The sequence below is a fragment of the Acanthochromis polyacanthus genome, chromosome 9 (assembly GCF_021347895.1).
Source record: "Acanthochromis polyacanthus isolate Apoly-LR-REF ecotype Palm Island chromosome 9, KAUST_Apoly_ChrSc, whole genome shotgun sequence".
NCBI lineage: Eukaryota > Metazoa > Chordata > Actinopteri > Pomacentridae > Acanthochromis > Acanthochromis polyacanthus.
Genome location: NC_067121.1, coordinates 4,012,432 through 4,031,660, shown reverse-complemented (window position 1 = coordinate 4,031,660; position 19,229 = coordinate 4,012,432). Strand labels below are relative to the sequence as shown.

Sequence of the window (19,229 nt, the reverse complement as noted above, 5' to 3'; positions counted from 1 at the left end):
TGGATTCATGTCTGGACTCGACCTGACAAACCAGCAGATCCAGTCTGGAGGATGTGAAGGATGTGAAGGATCTAAGCTTGGGTTTGAGGACTGAAGCCAGACGTCATAAACAGGAAGTGACTTGTTGAATCATGCTGTTGCTTCTTCTGCATGAAATTAAACACAGATTTTACTGCAGGGTGCCAACAAAGTCTATAAAACCCAAAAATGTTCAGTTTGAAGTTCATTATGATAAATAAAATCAGCAGATCGTCTCATTTAACTCTTAAAATGAAGCTGAACTCTTAAAATGACTTCACAGGTGAAAATATAGAAATTCTCAAGTCTCAGAACGTAGAGTTGTTCCTAAATGGTAAAAAAGTAAAATCTGAACAGAACTATCCGGTCTGACCCACATATCTTTTAGAGACAAATTCACTTCAGACACCAGAGGAAAAGACTGAGTCATAGTTCATGAAGTCAGTGCTCTGATGAATTCCTTTCTGCCGGCTCTGATCTCTGTGTGAACATTTAAAGGTTGTAAATCTCCGTCCTGCTGCTGGGAGTCGACCTGATGTTTGTCGGACAGCAGAGGACGTCTGGCTGGAGGTTAGACTGCTGAGCTTCATCTGCATCTGTACAGAGAAAACAGCGAGTTTGACCCTTAAAATCTGACTGTTTCTCAGATAAACAACAGCCTGACCGTTGAAATCTGACTGTTTCTCGGATAAACAACAGCCTGACCGTTGAAATCTGACTGTTTCTCAGATAACAGTCTGACCATTAAAATCTGACTGTTTCGCAGATAAACAACAGTCTGACCGTTAAAATCTGACTGTTTCTCGGATAAACAACAGCCTGACCGTTAAAATCTGACTGTTTCTCGGATAAACAACAGTCAGACCGTTGAAATCCGACTGTTTCTCAGATAAACAACAGTCTGACCGTTAAAATCTGACTGTTTATCTGATAAACAACAGCCTGACTGTTAAAATCTGACTGTTTCTCAGATAACAGTCTGACCGTTAAAATCTGATTGTTTCGCAGATAAACAACAGTCTGACCATTAAAATCTGACTGTTTCTCAGATAAACAACAGTCTGACCGTTAAAATCTGACTGTTTCTCAGATAAACAACAGTCTGACCGTTGGAATCTGACTGTTTCTCAGATAAACAACAGTCTGACCGTTAAAATCTGACTGTTTCTCAGATAAACAACAGTCTGACTGTTAAAATCTGACTGTTTCTCAGATAAACAACAGTCTGACCGTTGGAATCTGACTGTTTCTCAGATAAACAACAGTCTGACCGTTAAAATCTGACTGTTTCTCAGATAAACAACAGTCTGACTGTTAAAATCTGACTGTTTCTCGGATAAACAACAGTCTGACCGTTAAAATCTGACTGTTTCTCAGATAAACAACAGCCTGACCGTTAAAATCTGATTGTTTCGCAGATAAACAACAGTCTGACCGTTAAAATCTGACTGTTTATCTGATAAACAACAGTCTGTCCGTAAAAATTTGACTGTTTCTCAGATAACAGTCTAACCGTTAAAATCTGACTGTTTCTCGGATAAACAACAGTCTGACCGTTAAAATCTGACTGTTTCTCGGATAAACAACAGCCTGATCGTTAAGATCTGACTGTTTCTCGGATAAACAACAGTCAGACCGTTGAAATCCGACTGTTTCTCAGATAAACAACAGTCTGACCGTTAAAATCTGACTGTTTATCTGATAAACAACAGCCTGACTGTTAAAATCTGACTGTTTCTCAGATAACAGTCTGACCGTTAAAATCTGATTGTTTCGCAGATAAACAACAGTCTGACCGTTGGAATCTGACTGTTTCTCGGATAAACAACAGTCTGACCGTTAAAATCTGACTGTTTCTCAGATAAACAACAGTCTGACCGTTGGAATCTGACTGTTTCTCAGATAAACAACAGTCTGACCGTTAAAATCTGACTGTTTCTCAGATAACAGTCTAACCGTTAAAATCTGACTGTTTCTCGGATAAACAACAGTCAGACCGTTAAAATCTGACTGTTTCTCAGATAAACAACAGTCTGACTCTTAAAATCTGACTGTTTCTCAGATAAACAACAGCCTGACCGTTAAAATCTGACTGTTTCTCAGATAAACAACAGCCTGACCGTTAAAATCTGACTGTTTCTCAGATAAACAACAGCCTGACCGTTGGAATCTGACTGTTTCTCAGATAAACAACAGCCTGACCGTTAAAATCTGACTGTTTCTCAGATAAACAACAGCCTGACCGTTAAAATCTGACTGTTTCTCAGATAAACAACAGCCTGACCGTTAAAATCTGACTGTTTCTCAGATAAACAACAGCCTGACCGTTAAAATCTGACTGTTTCTCAGATAAACAACAGTCTGACCGTTGGAATCTGACTGTTTCTCAGGTAAACAACAGTCTGACCGTTAAAATCTGACTGTTTCTCAGATAAACAACAGTCTGACCGTTAAAATCTGACTGTTTATCTGATAAACAACAGCCTGACTGTTAAAATCTGACTGTTTCTCAGATAACAGTCTGACCGTTAAAATCTGATTGTTTCGCAGATAAACAACAGTCTGACCATTAAAATCTGACTGTTTCTCAGATAAACAACAGTCTGACCGTTAAAATCTGACTGTTTCTCAGATAAACAACAGTCTGACCGTTGGAATCTGACTGTTTCTCAGATAAACAACAGCCTGACCGTTAAAATCTGACTGTTTCTCAGATAAACAACAGTCTGACTGTTAAAATCTGACTGTTTCTCAGATAAACAACAGTCTGACCGTTGGAATCTGACTGTTTCTCAGATAAACAACAGTCTGACCGTTAAAATCTGACTGTTTCTCAGATAAACAACAGTCTGACTGTTAAAATCTGACTGTTTCTCGGATAAACAACAGTCTGACCGTTAAAATCTGACTGTTTATCTGATAAACAACAGCCTGACCGTTAAAATCTGATTGTTTCGCAGATAAACAACAGTCTGACCGTTAAAATCTGACTGTTTATCTGATAAACAACAGTCTGTCCGTAAAAATTTGACTGTTTCTCAGATAACAGTCTAACCGTTAAAATCTGACTGTTTCTCGGATAAACAACAGTCTGACCGTTAAAATCTGACTGTTTCTCGGATAAACAACAGCCTGATCGTTAAGATCTGACTGTTTCTCGGATAAACAACAGTCAGACCGTTGAAATCCGACTGTTTCTCAGATAAACAACAGTCTGACCGTTAAAATCTGACTGTTTATCTGATAAACAACAGCCTGACTGTTAAAATCTGACTGTTTCTCAGATAACAGTCTGACCGTTAAAATCTGATTGTTTCGCAGATAAACAACAGTCTGACCGTTGGAATCTGACTGTTTCTCGGATAAACAACAGTCTGACCGTTAAAATCTGACTGTTTCTCAGATAAACAACAGTCTGACCGTTGGAATCTGACTGTTTCTCAGATAAACAACAGTCTGACCGTTAAAATCTGACTGTTTCTCAGATAACAGTCTAACCGTTAAAATCTGACTGTTTCTCGGATAAACAACAGTCAGACCGTTAAAATCTGACTGTTTCTCAGATAAACAACAGCCTGACCGTTAAAATCTGACTGTTTCTCAGATAAACAACAGCCTGACCGTTAAAATCTGACTGTTTCTCAGATAAACAACAGCCTGACCGTTGGAATCTGACTGTTTCTCAGATAAACAACAGCCTGACCGTTAAAATCTGACTGTTTCTCAGATAAACAACAGCCTGACCGTTAAAATCTGACTGTTTCTCAGATAAACAACAGCCTGACCGTTAAAATCTGACTGTTTCTCAGATAAACAACAGTCTGACCGTTGGAATCTGACTGTTTCTCAGGTAAACAACAGTCTGACCGTTAAAATCTGACTGTTTCTCAGATAAACAACAGTGTGACTGTTGCTCTGGAACCCGAAGTGTTCGGCTGCTGATTTAATTTTTCTTTCTCTGGGTGTTTTGATGATGAAAGAGTAAAATGCTGCATGTCGATGATCCTTTATCTCCCAAAATCGAAATAGATTTTCCACTTCCTTTGAATCTGAGTCTTTCTTTATCACCAGTTTGCATCTTCAAAGTGAATAATTGATGATTTGTGAAACTGTGAAGCTCAGTTACTAGACGCTTTAACAAACTAAATCAGTCTTCTTCTTTTATTTCCGCTGGATTATTCTAATAAACGTCAGAAATAGAAGCTGCAGCAGCATCACGCTACTCCCAGCTTCATTCACAAGACAAAAAGAGGTTGCTTGTCCAGATAAACGCTCAGTCATAAAGTGATAAATCAGTATGACTCATATAAAAACTGTTTTTCTACACAGATGCTGTAATAAAACAAACACACCATTGTGCTATTTGTCCCTCAGGCTGGTTGTGGAAACTGTGAAGATTTGTTTCTGCGACTTCATCAACACCAAGATCACTGCTGCTCATTTACCCCGAGACAGATACGTCAAAAGCAGAAAATATGAGGTGTGATGGAAATGTTCTGGGACTGGGTTCTTCCTGTAACTCCTGACAGCTGCAGGTTTGTGATTTCTCTTTCTCTTTTCAGTTTATTTCCTGTTTTATTCTGCAAAAAATGCTGTCCTAGTTTATCTTCTGCAGTTTAATTTCCTCCCTTTGTGTGTTTTCCCTTCTCTTCTGACTTCCCTCATTAGATTCTGAAGCGTCTCATAAGTTATCTTTGTATATAAACATAAAAACCTGTTTTCCTCTGTTCTTCTTTGTTGTTCTTGTCTATTTCTTAAGTTTTTGAGCTACAACACATCCCCTACTTGCCAGATTTGCTTTGCTGAGACCTTTTCTCTTTCACAAAATGTAATTAAAGGTGAGTGTTTTTACACAATTTAAGACTGAACTCAACACAAATGTTGCTTGTTCATGTAACAGGACTTCCAGGTGTCATCATCTTCACATGAGTTTTACCCATCAGTTCTCTCTCTGCCTCTATTATAAATACAGTCCCTGACAAAAGTCTTGCCGCTTCTCTTAAGTTGTAGGAACAACAAATAACTACTGGACTTGTAGTTGATCAGTTGGAATCAGAAATGGCTCATATGAATGACAAAGCCCTCCAGATTATATTTATGATGCCAAAATAAAGTTTGTATCATTCATTGAGTTTTATCATTTAATTAGGACACAAAGGTCAGATTTTGCTTGGACAAAAGTCTTGTTGCATACAAAAATAATGTAGAAATTATACATATACTTTATTCTGAACACACAAATATGCTATAAAAACATCAGAACATTAAGTCATGGTGTCTTGAAAAAAGAATTAATATTGTGTATGACTTCCAGAGCTTGGAGGACTGCATCCATAATAACTTATTGATAAAGTCATCTTTAATGGCAAAGAAAACAGTCTGCAGGGCTCCCAGAGTACATCAGGATTCTTCGGTTTCATCTTCCAAGCCTTCTCCTTCATCTTACCCCAGACATGCTCAGTAATGTTCATGTCTGGTGACTGAGCTGGCCAATCCTGGAGCTCCTGGACCTTCTTTGCTTTCAGAAACTTTGATGTGGAGGCTGAAGCATGAGAAGGAACGCCATCCTGCTGCAGAATTTGCCCTCTCTTATAGTTTGGGATGTAATGGGCAGCAAGAATGTCTTGATACTTCAGGCTGTTGATGTTTCCATCCACTCTGCAGAGCTTCCGTACACCCCATACCGGATGTAACCCCAAACCATGATTTTTCTTTCACCAAACTTGACTGTTTTCTTGGTGAATCTTGGGTCAGTGCGGCTTCTGCAGGATTTGCGTTGATTGGGATGCAGTTCAATGGATGATTCATCAGAACAATCAACCTTCTGCCACTTTTCATTGTCCATCCTTCCTGCAAGCTGTGGCCCTGGACAAATGCAACACGACTTTTTGTTGTCTTCTGTTTAATGCTGGTTTCTATTAGGGATGGTCCGATCCGATCCGCTGGATCGATATCGAGTTCGATCCAGGCCAGAATGACTGGATCGAGCATCGCAGTTTTATATTAGAACTCGTTCGATCCGATCCATAAGCCCAATCTGTCTCATATATCCTCATCTTTACTTTTCATGGCATGCCGCAACACAGACGAGCTGTTGCCATGGTTGCCATGTGCCCGTGTTTTCGTCACGTGAGCAGAGAGTGAACAGAAGCCTGGAGAGCTGTGGTCATGTCTTCCCTGTGGAATTACTATATGCGAACGGAGGAGAAAAGTAAAATAGCTGAGTGCAATGTTTGCAAAATGAGTGTCTCAAGGGGTGGACATTTTAACACAACGAACTTAATAAAGCAACTGCAGAAGCATCATGGAAGCAGTACGGAGACTTTTTACAGGCGAGTGCAAAACAGAAAGTGAACTGCGGCAACCATCGTTGCAGGAAGCACTACAGAAGAGTACAAACTCGCTCCAACGCTGAAATACAACAGAGAAAATTGTCGAGTTCATTTTTCTGGATGAGCAACCACCTTGTGTGGTGGAAAATGTGGATTGTTGTCGTATTTTCGCGTGAACGCGTGCGCCTTACGTTTCACTCTGTGGCCACTGACGGCTTTTCTGTTGCACGTTTACTGTTTTTTGTTGTTGTTTTCTACTGTTTTTCGGGTTAAATGTGATTAAGTAGTGAACTGTGGACATGTTTTCGTGTTAAATATGATTAGGTGACAGGTCTGTCCTCCTCTAAACGGCATCAGAAGGAGATCCTACGCTGCTCTCAGCTTCACTCGCATGAGAACGTTAGGACAGGGTTTAATCCCCAGATATTGTTTATATTCCATCACTGTTGTACACGTGTCAATAAAATAATTGTTCACTGTGTTTTACATTCAGTACAACATCAGCGGCTGCATGCAAAAGAAGAAAGACACTAGATTGCACTGTCACTGTTTACCCTTGTTTTTCTGTTTTTGTTTTGGTGCAGCAAATCAGGTGTACAGCCTAGATTTTTATTGTTCTGATTGTGTGTCTTGAGAAGCCATGTGTAACTTACTGAGTTCTACCGACATTCTAGTGGAGATGCTATTATTTTATGTTAATTCATAAAGTTATTTATTGCAGCCTTGCAATGCCATTGAGGTATAATGTGACTTTTCTGTTCATACACTGGGATTATTTAGTTTAATGTAAATATGTGCACCAAGTTGCAGTTTTATTTCAAACATTTGAATGGTGCAGCTGGCTCTGTTGTGTTTACAAATGCTGTTAAAAGTGATGTGAGCTTTAAGTTTTAATAAAGCCACAGCAGTTACACATAACTTGTCACGTTTTCCTTCTTTCTTTAGGGGACCAGAACAGGTGTTGTAAAATGAACGTGGTGTTTTTAGATGTCAGTATCAAGCAAATTACATCTATGTATTGTTAACAACTTTTAGAATGACAAAAAGAATCATATCGGCATCGGATCGGTATCGGATCGGTATCGGCCGATCCTCAAGGCTGCAGTATCGATATCGATATCGGATGTGAAAAAGTGGTATCAAGCCATCCCGAGTTTCTATGCACTAATTTGACAATGGAGAACACCGCGTGAGAGAATTTGACAAACTGTTCTTGTAGATACAGGGATTTCTGGCGACCAGTTCACGTGTAACTCCGTTGCAGTTGATAAAGGGCTGGCCCTGGACTGTTGAAGCTACAAATGCTCTTCTCTAACAGTATCTGCCTGACCTGGGTTTGTCATAAACGTCACCAGTTTCTTCAGATCTTTTTCTTATCCTCTCCACTTGACATTTGCATACATTAAAGCTGTCTGCCACCTCAGCAGCAGACTTGGTCTTCAGGGTCTTGATGATCAGCGCTTTGGTCTGTGGTTGGATCTTTGGCATGCTGTCGGGCTCAGGTTGGGCTTCATATGAAGGTCTTGAGTCTTGGGTTTCTTTTTATACACACCTGGGAATGTGTCAGTTACAGTATTTGTCGCAGGTGAACTTCTAATCTGTGATTGGTTGAATCATTTAAAGACATGACAAGACTTTGTCCTTGCAGAAACAGATGTCACGGGCTTTACTAAGACGTGAACATCAGGACACTTTATGATGGGTTCAGTTTGCACCCAGTTATTAATGTGAAAGCCCGTTTTTGTGAGAACTGATTGATTAGAAATAAAGTTATATGCCATTTAAGATGAATATATCCTTATGTGACAGGACTTTTGTCAGGGACTGTACATATAAACATAAAGTAATGTGTTTTCCTCTGTACTTCTTTGTTGTCTTTGTCTACTTCTGGTTTGTTCTTTAAGGTTTTCTAGCTACAACATAATCACTTAATGATCTTTTCTCATGTCAGCTTCTTTAACCATAATTTCAACACATCTGATAAATGTAAAACTGAGCTGCATGGACATAAACCTGATCATAATTTCAGTTTTTGTTTTTTAAGGTGCAGTCTTGGAGCTGTTGGATCTTTGTGATGCTGAATCTGGTTTGATTCTGAGCAGCAACGGGACGCCTCAGAGTGGAATCTGTCCTCAGAAACTAAAGATATGAAGGCGGCTAAACCAGAAAACGCCCACAAGGTGTCTCATTTGGTGACTCACCGGCTTCTGAAAAGCAAAACGCTGCACACAGTTGGAGGATAAATTGCTTTACCGGCTGCAGGTGACTCATCTGAACAAACCCGTCTGTGGATGTGGAGAAAGAAGCTTCCACCGCTGAGCCAACTCTTCAGATCAGACTCCTCTGATCTCAGCTTCCATATCTGGATGAGACGTGAACGTTTTCCCTCAGCTTCAGGCCGTTAGTCTTCCAGTTACCAGACACTGATGGAGAAACTCCAGCAGGCGTCTCAAGCTGAGCTGAGCCTCAAACTTTGCCAAGTTTGCTGCTTTTGCTCACGCTTTGCCTGAATGACTCATCATCTCCCATGTAGTCCTGTTTGTCTGAGGGTCATCTCCTCCATTCATTCCTACAGACGTCTCTGTGTGTTTGTAGAACTCTAAATTCTCTTTTTTTCTCTGGAGTTTGTCTGAAAAATGTGGGATGAGAGACCAGACTGTCTGCAAAGAAGTTAGAAAAACACATCAGCTAGCAGATTATTCTGTAGCTTACCTATGATGAACACATGTAAAAAGACACATGCTAGCTGTGTAACGTGCAGCTACACATACTGTAGCTTTTCATGTCACCTACAACAAAATAACAGCCCTAAACAGCTTTAATTTAAACATCTGTCACAGCACTTTGAAGCTACTTTGATTTATTTTCCATCAATGGAGCCCAAAGACGGAAGAAAGTTCTGAATGCTCCAGACTTTAACTACTGCACTTTATGAAAGGTTCTGCTGAGAAAGCTCTTTTCTAAAATAGTAGCACTTAATTGCAGGTTTAACTAATCAGTGTTAACTGTTGTCTTTGCTTTACTATATTGTTTTTATCGGTCTGTAACCCTGTGTGTTTTTCTTTTATGTGAGGGAATACGGATGGAAATTAGCCGTGTGCTAAATCCGGCTTATTTACTGCAACCTGGTGTGAACTATGAGGAGATTGTTTGTTCATTGATATTCACTGTCCTGTTCAAATCAATCAATCAATCAATCAATCAATCAATCAATCAATCAATCAATCAGATATCCTGCATTCTGTGCATCTACACACGTGGACAAAATTGTTGGTACCCCTCAGTTAAAGAAGGAAAAACCCACAATTCTCACTGAAATCACTTGAAACTCACAAAAGTAACAATAAATAAAAATTTATTGAAAATTAAATAATCAAAAACAGCCATTACTTTTGAATTGTTGATGAACATAATTATTTTAAAAAACAAACTAATGAAACAGGCCTGGACAAAAATGATGGTACCTCTATAAAAGATTGAAAACTATTTGACCAGAGTGACATGATTAACTCAGGTGTGTCATTTAATTGACATCACAGGTGTTTCCAAACTCATAATCAGTCAGTCTGCCTATTTAAAGGGAGACAAGTAGTCACCCTGCTGTTTGGTGAAAAGGTGTGTACCACACTGAACATGGACAACAGAAAGCGAAGGAGAGAATTGTCCCAGGACATCCGAAAAAAAATGATAGACAAACATCTTAAAGGTAAAGGCTATAAGACCATCTCTAAACAGCGTGAAGTTCCTGTGACAACAGTGGCTCATATTATTCAGAAGTTCAAGACCCACGGGACAGTAGCCAACCTCCCTGGACGTGGCCGCAAGAGGAAAATTGATGACAAATTGAAGAGACGGATCGTTGGAATTGTATCCAAAGAGCCCAGAGCAACCTCCAAAGAAATTAAAGGTGAACTCCAAGGCCAAGGTACATCAGTGTCAGATCGCACCATTCGTCGTTGTTTGAGCCAAAGTGGACTTCATGGGAGACGACCAAGGAGGACACCACTGCTGAAAAAAACTCATAAAAAGCCAGACTGGAATTTGCAAAAATGCATGTTGACAAGCCACAAAGCTTCTGGGAGAATGTCCTTTGGACAGATGAGACCAAACTGGAGCTTTTTGGTAAGGCACATCAACTCTATGTTCATAGACTCAAAAACCAAGCATACGAAGAAAAGAACACTGTCCCTACGGTGAAACATGGAGGAGGCTCAGTAATGTTTTGGGGCTGCTTTGCTGCATCTGGCACAGGGTGTCTTGAAAGTGTGCAAGGTACGATGAAATCTGAAGACTATCAAGGCATTCTGGAGAGAAATGTGCTGCCTAGTGTCAGAAAGCTTGGTCTCAGTCGCAGGTCATGGGTCTTCCAACAGGACAACGATCCAAAACACACAGCCAAAAACACCCAAGAATGGCTGAGAGAAAAGCGTTGGACTATTCTAAAGTGGCCTTCTATGAGCCCAGATCTGAATCCCATTGAACATATGTGGAAGGAGCTGAAACATGCCATTTGGAGAAGACACCCATCAAACCTGAGACAACTGGAGCTGTTTGCTCATGAGGAGTGGGCCAAAATACCTGTTGACAGCTGCAGAACGCTCATTGACAAATACAGAAATCGTTTAATTGCAGTGATTGCCTCAAAAGGTTGTGCAACAAAATATTAAGTTATGGGTACCATCATTTTTGTCCAGCCCTATTTCATTAGTTTGTTTTTTTAAATAATTATGTTAATCAACAATTCAAAAGTAATGGCTGATTTTGATTATTTAATTTTCAATAAATTTTTATTTATTGTTACTTTTGTGAGTTTCAAGTGATTTCAGTGAGAATTGTGGGTTTTTCCTTCTTTAACTGAGGGGTACCAACAATTTTGTCCACGTGTGTACCAGGGACAATAAGTGATTTTTACCAAAAATTGCCTCGAGTACATTAAAAATATGAACATTAAAAAAACAGGATTATGGAGAAATTAAACTGCATGCAAAGAAACTGGCAAATGAATGAGCTAACATGCTGTTTGGCTGCTGTGCAATGTCAGTTTCTAGATGTATAATTAAAAAAAAGATTAACCCCCGTGCGGTCCTGTAGGTCAAACTGACCCGTTTTAAAGTTTGAAAATGTGGAGAAAAAAAGAACATTTTTACAGGGAAACGTCTGATGTCCACATTTTCTACATTTTTGGGAATTTTTTGAACATTTTTTTGTGGATAAAAAGAAATGTTAAAAAAAATGGTTTAAGAACATTCACAAAAAAACAAAAGAAAACAAAGAAATCTTGGATAAGTTTTTTCGTTTGTGAATGTTCTTAATGAAAATATTAAAAGTTTTACTGATATATATGTAATCATTATTTTGTAAGATTCGTATCCATTTAAAAAAAATATTTACAAGAATTTTCTTGCCAAATTTGGGGAATTTTTTTAAAATAACATTTTTTCAGGGAAATTTTTAAGGAACTATTGAAATTTTCTTCCTGAAGGTTTTGCAAATGTTCAGAAATTTGTGGAATTTTTTTGCTTGATTTAATTTTTTTTTTCAGACAAGGAAACTTTATTTTTTGGTGCCCGTAAATGAGGACAACAGGAGGGTTAATCTAGTTTAACATATTCTAGTTGTATAACATGGAGCTGCACATACTGTTGTTGTTCATGTGTCCCGCAACAAAAAACACCTTTAAAGAGCTTTAATTGAAGTCGTCATTGCAGGACGTTGAAGCTTCTTTGATTGATTTCCATTGATGGAGTCCAAATGCAGAAGACATTTCTGAATTCTCCAGATATCCTGTGCTCTGTCCAGACCCCTCATGGATTGTAATTGACACAGCCCAATCTGTAGCTAGCTGCTACTCCTAATTCAGATTTTCTTTTCAACCAAAATTTGCCTCAAGTACTTTGACAATATTGGAAGAAATGGAACTGTGTGCCAAGAAGCTGGAAAAATGAAATTGCTAACAGGCGATTCTGTTGTTTCGCCTTTTCTACGTATAAATGTAAAAAGACACATGCTAGCTGTGTAGCGTGCAGCTACACATACTGTTCATGAGTAAACACCATTAGAGCTTTAACTGAAGTGTTTGCCGAAGGACTTTGAAGCTACTTTGATTTGTACCCTTTTTCCGTCGATGGAGCACAAATGCAGAAGAAAGTTCTGAGTTCTCCAGATGTCCTGTGCTCTGTCTGACCATCTCAGGGATGAAAAAACAACTTAGTTTGTAAGTGACATCTGTAGCATGTAAAAAGTGCACAATCACAGCTTTTCAGGAACATCCACAGGCGCCTTGTGAGGTTTTTTTTGTGTTAGATGTGAGAAGATGTGCATCTGTCCAAAGTGTAGTGATTGTAGCATTATAGACTAATGTGGACAGAACTACATCTGCTTTAAAGTCACAAAGAGGCCATGAATTAGCCTCAAAGCTGTCTTTAATTTTGATTTTCTGTCACAAGTTGTGCATTTATGGATCGATATTAATGTTTTCTTGTTTGTTTATAAAGTTGACGCCATATTAATGAGAAGAACTTTTGCATCTTAAAGCCCTGATTGGAGAAAAATCGATCTTGTGATTTGTTGCACTAAAACATCCCAAAGCATCCACACAATCAGCAGCTGTAACGCCAGTAATTAAGAAACCGTTTTAATGTTTCACGACTTAAACGGTTTTCTGATTAAACTTGTCGATATTGTGCTGAGGATCAACAAACACAGAGAAAATTAAAGATCAGTTCATCCATCTCCTCTCGACATTTTCCTCCACATGATGTGAAAACTCTTCAGAATCAGAGAATCAGATCATTTCATTCCTGACACTTGTGCTCCTCCAATATCTCAGATTTTGTTGATTATTTGAATTAAGTTCTCCTGAATATTTAGGTGGGATTTAGAGATTTTCAGATGTTTTCAAATCTGTGAATTTTTTTTTCATTTTCACCCTAAGAAAAAACCCTCTACAGCCGTTTTAAAGGTTAAATATCTTCAGAAATAAAAATCCCACAGACAGGACTTTTGTTGAGAACACAGACAGAACAATTCTCAGCTGATTAAAATGAATAAATGGATCCAGCAGAGGAGAATATTTTGACTATTGGCCCTAGAAAATGGACAAAGGTGCAACATTTTCAACCGAGGTTGGTCTAGTGTCTCCATAAAGTTCCTGTAAGTGTTTACATCTAAGGAATAGATCCATGTTTCTGCTAGAATCCAGTCTTTGGTCCACATTTCTCCAACTATTGAGGCTCTAACTTCAGTAGAATCTGATGGGTTAAAGTTTGACCAGACAAGGTTCCAGTTTTTAGATGTTTAGATTTAATATTGATGTAGACTCACTGGTAGGAACCAGAACCTGGAGTTCATGGAGGTCTAGATGTTCATAGAGGTCTCGATGTTGACTTTCATAGAGGTCTAGATGTTCATAGAGGTCTAGATGTTCATAGAGGTCAAGATGTTCATAGAGGTCTAGATGTTCATAGAGGTCCAGATGTTCATAGAGGTCTAGATGTTGATTTTCATAGAGGTCTAGATGTTCATAGAGGTCTAGATGTTTATAGAGGTCTTGGTGTTCATAGAGGTCTAGGTGTTCATAGAGGTCTAGATGTTTATAGAGGTCTTGGTGTTCATAGAGGTCTAGATGTTCATAGAGGTCCAGATGTTCATAGATGTCTAGGTGTTCATAGAGGTCTTGGTGTTCATAGAGGTCTAGATGTTCATAGAGGTCTAGATGTTTATAGAGGTCTAGGTGTTCATAGAGGTCTAGGTGTTCATAGAGGTCCAGATGTTCATAGAGGTCTAGATGTTTATAGAGGTCTTGGTGTTCATAGAGGTCTAGGTGTTCATAGAGGTCCAGATGTTCATAGAGGTCTAGATGTTCATAGAGGTCTTGGTGTTCATAGAGGTCTCGGTGTTCATAGAGGTCTAGATGTTCATAGATGTCTAGATGTTCATAGAGGTCTAGGTGTTCATAGAGGTCCAGATGTTCATAGAGGTCTAGATGTTTATAGAGGTCTTGGTGTTCATAGAGGTCTAGGTGTTCATAGAGGTCCAGATGTTCATAGAGGTCTAGATGTTCATAGAGGTCTTGGTGTTCATAGAGGTCTTGGTGTTCATAGAGGTCTAGATGTTCATAGAGGTCTAGATGTTCATAGAGGTCTAGATGTTTATAGAGGTCTTGGTGTTCATAGAGGTCTAGGTGTTCATAGAGGTCCAGATGTTCATAGAGGTCTTGGTGTTCATAGAGGTCTAGATGTTCATAGAGGTCCAGATGTTCATAGAGGTCTTGGTGTTCATAGAGGTCTAGGTGTTCATAGAGGTCTAGATGTTCATAGATGTCTAGATGTTCATAGAGGTCTAGATGTTCATAGAGGTCTAGGTGTTCACAGAGGTCCAGATGTTCATAGAGGTCTTGGTGTTCATAGAGGTCTAGATGTTCATAGAGGTCCAGATGTTCATAGAGGTCTAGATCTTCATGGAGGTTTAGATGTCTAAAGAAATAAGATGCAAAGATTACTAATATTTGCAAAAAAAAAGGTGTAAAAATGACTGGTATAAAGAATAATAACCGGATTGAAGTATATTTATCCTCACTTAGTCAATTTATTGCTACTTCTTGACTTTGTCTAGATAAACTTTATTGAACTGTTGGTTACCAAATGAAGCAGTTCATTTAAAAATCATACAAACATTTAACGCTCTCCCTGTTCTTATGTGTACTGAGCATAAAAATGAGCTCCTCAACAACACCTTGCTGGTTAAATCAGATAAATCCTGTATGAACCTGTGAACCAGATGCAGCTGTGTGACCTGCATCAGAGTAATTACATGCACGGTGTTTTATTTTGAAAAAAAAAAAGAGGTTAATTTGTTTATTTACTGGACGGTCAGGCTGCTGTTTGACTCGAACAGACGCTCTGGATGCCATCTGTGGCCCAAAGCCTTTAATCAGCCTTAAGTCTGTCGACGGAGCAGCAAAGGTCCTTAAGAGCTTAGAAAGCACAACACTTTCTCACACATCCTCACAGCTCACGCTCAGACGGTGGTTTGAACGTTTGTGTCGTCTTCGTTAGCCTGAAACCTGAACGATGCGATCCAGCAGCTCCCGCCAGAATGAACATGCAGTGTTAAATATATGATATATGTGAGGCATTTCAGATGTGTTGTATGAAATTTTGTACAATTATGATGCATTTTGTTCACATATTGGACTGCTTTAAACTGCATTTGGACATTTTTTGTAACATATTTCCAGGAATATCTTTGTCATTTTCGTAATTTCTGACAGTTTTTGACTTATTGTGGACGATTTTAATCAGATTTTTGAAATTTCGCTGTCACTTGGAACACATTTGTGGCATTTTGACCTCAATATACACACTTTTTAGGATAGTGCGGGCAATTCTAACACATTTTAGAGCACTTTTAGGTTATTTCGGACAAGCCATGTAACTAAATTGATGCTGTTTTGTTGGCCTGAGTGTAATGTCTGACTCACAGTCATTAAACGTTGACAACTGTATGGAGATGGATTTTTCTTCTTCATTTTAAGCTGTTGTTTTGTAGATTTTCCCCTTTTTCACAAAACTACAGACAATGACCTGTAAAATAGCAGAAATACATGCGCTAAACAGGCTGAATTTATTTTTAAAATGTAATTATTATATTTATGATATGGGAAAGATGTGGTTATTCTCCAAAATTCTGAAAAAAAACTCATAAATTTATTGAAAAAAGAACACTTTAGGTGGTAAATTTAAAACGACTGACAAATGTACGTGAAAAATACAATAAAAAGGTAAATATTCTCTGAGATGAAAGGAGTAGATTTGTGGCGAAAATGTAGAAATTTGTCTGATAAATAAAAATCTGTGAGACAGAAATTAAATGACATGAAAAGGAGTGAATGTGCTGAGAAAAGGTGACAGAAAAAATATAAATAACAAAACTACAAATGTATGTTAAATAACCCAGATATCCTCTGGCATGAAGGGGCATTTTATGAAGAAAAAACATCTTTTATTGTATAGAAAACAGCAATAGTTTGGGCAGCTGCAGTATGAAATAAAATAAAATAAAAATATATAATCTGGAGCTCAGCTGCTGTTTCCTGATTTAATGCAGGACATTCAGAGTTTGTCTACAGAGTGTAGTATACAGTATGTATATCGTTTATATAGAGTGTGTAGCATATAGTGTGTATTGTGTCCCTTGGTCATGTGTGGGGTGCAGTGCACAGTATATATTGTGTATATGTTGTGTTTAGGGCTGCTCAGTGGAGTAGTGGTTAGCACTGTCACCTTGCAGCAACAAGATCCCCGGTTCAAATCCCGGCCTGGGATCTTTCTGCATGGAGTTTGCATGTTCTCCCTGTACATGCGTGGGTTTTCTCCAAGTACTCCGGCTTCCTCCCACAGTCCAAAAACATGCTGAGGTTAATTGGTTACTCTAAATTGTCCGTAGCTGTGAATGTGAGTGTGATTGTGTGTCTGTATATGTAGCCCTGTGACAGACTGGTGACCTGTCCAGGGTGTCCCCTGCCTTCACCCGAGTCAGCTGGGATAGACTCCAGCACCCCCCATGACCCTAGTGAGGATAAAGCGGTGTATAGAGGATGGATGGATGGAAATGTTGCGTTTACACAATGGAAGTATATACACCTATATACACTACAATATACACAATATGGAGCTAATTATATATTTCCATAGTATATACACAACATATATAATACAAAATACAATATCTATCTATCTATCTATCTATCTATCTATCTATCTATCTATCTATATATATATATATATATATATATATATATATAGTACATATTATGTATTTAGTGCATATTCTATAATTAGCTCTGTATTGTACATATATTTTATATATAATGTATTATATCTTCTGTATATATTGTCTAATCTGTAATTAGCTCAAATAGTGCATCTCTAGTGTATTTTAGTCTATATATTGTGTATCGATAATAAGCTCCATATTGTGTCTATATAGTGTGTATATTGTGAGCATACGTTGTGTAGTTCTATAACTAGCTGCATATAGTGTATATATGTTGTGTACATATCGTGCATCATAGTATATATATAGCGTACATATTGTGCATGTAGTGCATATATTCTGTGAGTAGCTCCATATATTGTATTTATATTGTATTTACTGTGTATTTATTGTATATACAGTGTATTTATTGTGTATTTATTGTATATACAGTGTATTTATTGTGTATTTATTGTATATATAGTGTATTTATTGTGTATTTATTGTATATATAGTGTATATATTCCATAATTAACTCCATATATTGTATATACAGTGTATATATTGTGTATTTATTGTATATACAGTGTATATATTATGTATTTATTGTATATACAGTGTATATATTGTGTATTTATTGTATATACAGTGTATATATTATGTATTTATTGTATATACAGTGTATATATTCCATTATTAGCGCCATATATTGTATATACAGTGTATTTACTGTGTATTTATTGTATATACAGTGTATTTACTGTGTATTTATTGTATATACAGTGTATTTATTGTGTATTTATTGTATATATAGTGTACAAAGTCTATAATTAGCTCCGGTCTCCGGGACTCTGCTTCAGATCCGCTGCAGCTCAGAAACACTTCCGCGTCGGGTGTCACTGAAGCAGGAAGCGGACGGTTTTACGGTAACGGCTCCGTTCACCGTCTGCAGGTCCGTCCGACCCCCCAAACGGCTGCCGAACCTCCGCTAGCTTCCGGAGCTAACTCCTTCTACCGTCCGGGCTCCTGGTCCGGTACTGGGGCTCCGAGTGTCTCTACAGCCGCCTCCAGACGAGCCTCAGCCGGGTGACGGTGTGATCCAGCCCCGGAGGACCGGAGCACCGGGGAGCAGGTGAACCGGAGGAGCTACATGGAGGCTAACTGACCGGACCGGAGCGCCGCGGTTCGTTAGCAGCAGGATGCCTGCCGGTAAGCACCGAGGGTCGAGGTGTGTGTGGACATGTCGGGGGGCAGAAGCACCGTGAGGCGTTTAGGGTCCCTGTTAGAGAAAAACAACAGCGGAGGAATGGAGTTAGAAAAGTGCCGTGGTGCGTTCAGGGACGCTGGAATTTACTCGGAACCCTGAACGTTTGTCTTCACTTTTTAACTCATAGAGTGACTGTGAAGTCGTTTTAATGTATTGAAATCAGCCAAAATAGAATGATTTTACAGATATTTCAAAGAAAAAAAACAGAAAATGGTTTAGATGGAGGCAATTGATTCGCTGTGGAGACTCCTGAAAGGAAAAACCGAAAGGAAAAGAAGAGGTTTATGATTAAGATAAAACTCTGATGAATTTATTTGTTTTTAGCTTCTGTCACGTTTCTCTTCACTGTTAGCTCTGTGTTAGATCAGTAAAGCATCTAAATATTTAACAGATATTTGTCGTGATTTGAAAGAACAATCATGTTCTCTAATAGTCTGGATATGACGAATACTTAAAAAATTACCTCTGTCTTCACTGTGGGCTTGTTTTTCAACCGATAGAGTGACTATAGCACCGTTTTACTGCATTTAATCAGCAGAAATCTCATTATTTTGCTGATATTTGTCGTTATTTGAAAGAAAATATCATGTTTTCACTTGTTTTTCACATGAAGTACAGATAACTGTTAAAATAACAGAAATTCACATTCTAACTATGAAAAAATCTTTTTTTTTGCATTATCTGGGGCAAATATAGTTTTTAATGAGACATTTCAGAAAATATATTATTTTAGTGAAATATTTACATTTTCTTACTATTTTCAGATGCGACTATTCTTTCTATTTTTACCATTTCTTTGTTAAATCATCTCATTTTGGTAATTTTTTCCCACTTTTTATTTAATTTTATTTTTTAAA

General features: G+C 38.3%; 1 protein-coding gene across 1 annotated transcript; it reads left to right on the top strand.

The window, feature by feature from the left end:
• The first annotated feature begins 13,444 nt into the window (after window positions 1–13,444).
• LOC127535489 (uncharacterized) lies at window positions 13,445–15,859 on the top strand. The gene is made up of 3 exons (XM_051953649.1): window positions 13,445–13,474; window positions 13,680–13,968; window positions 14,167–15,859. The coding sequence occupies exons 1-3, from the start codon at window positions 13,445–13,447 to the stop codon at window positions 14,826–14,828; spliced, it is 981 nt and encodes a 326-aa protein (XP_051809609.1). The 3' UTR covers window positions 14,829–15,859.
• The last annotated feature ends 3,370 nt before the right edge of the window (window positions 15,860–19,229 follow it).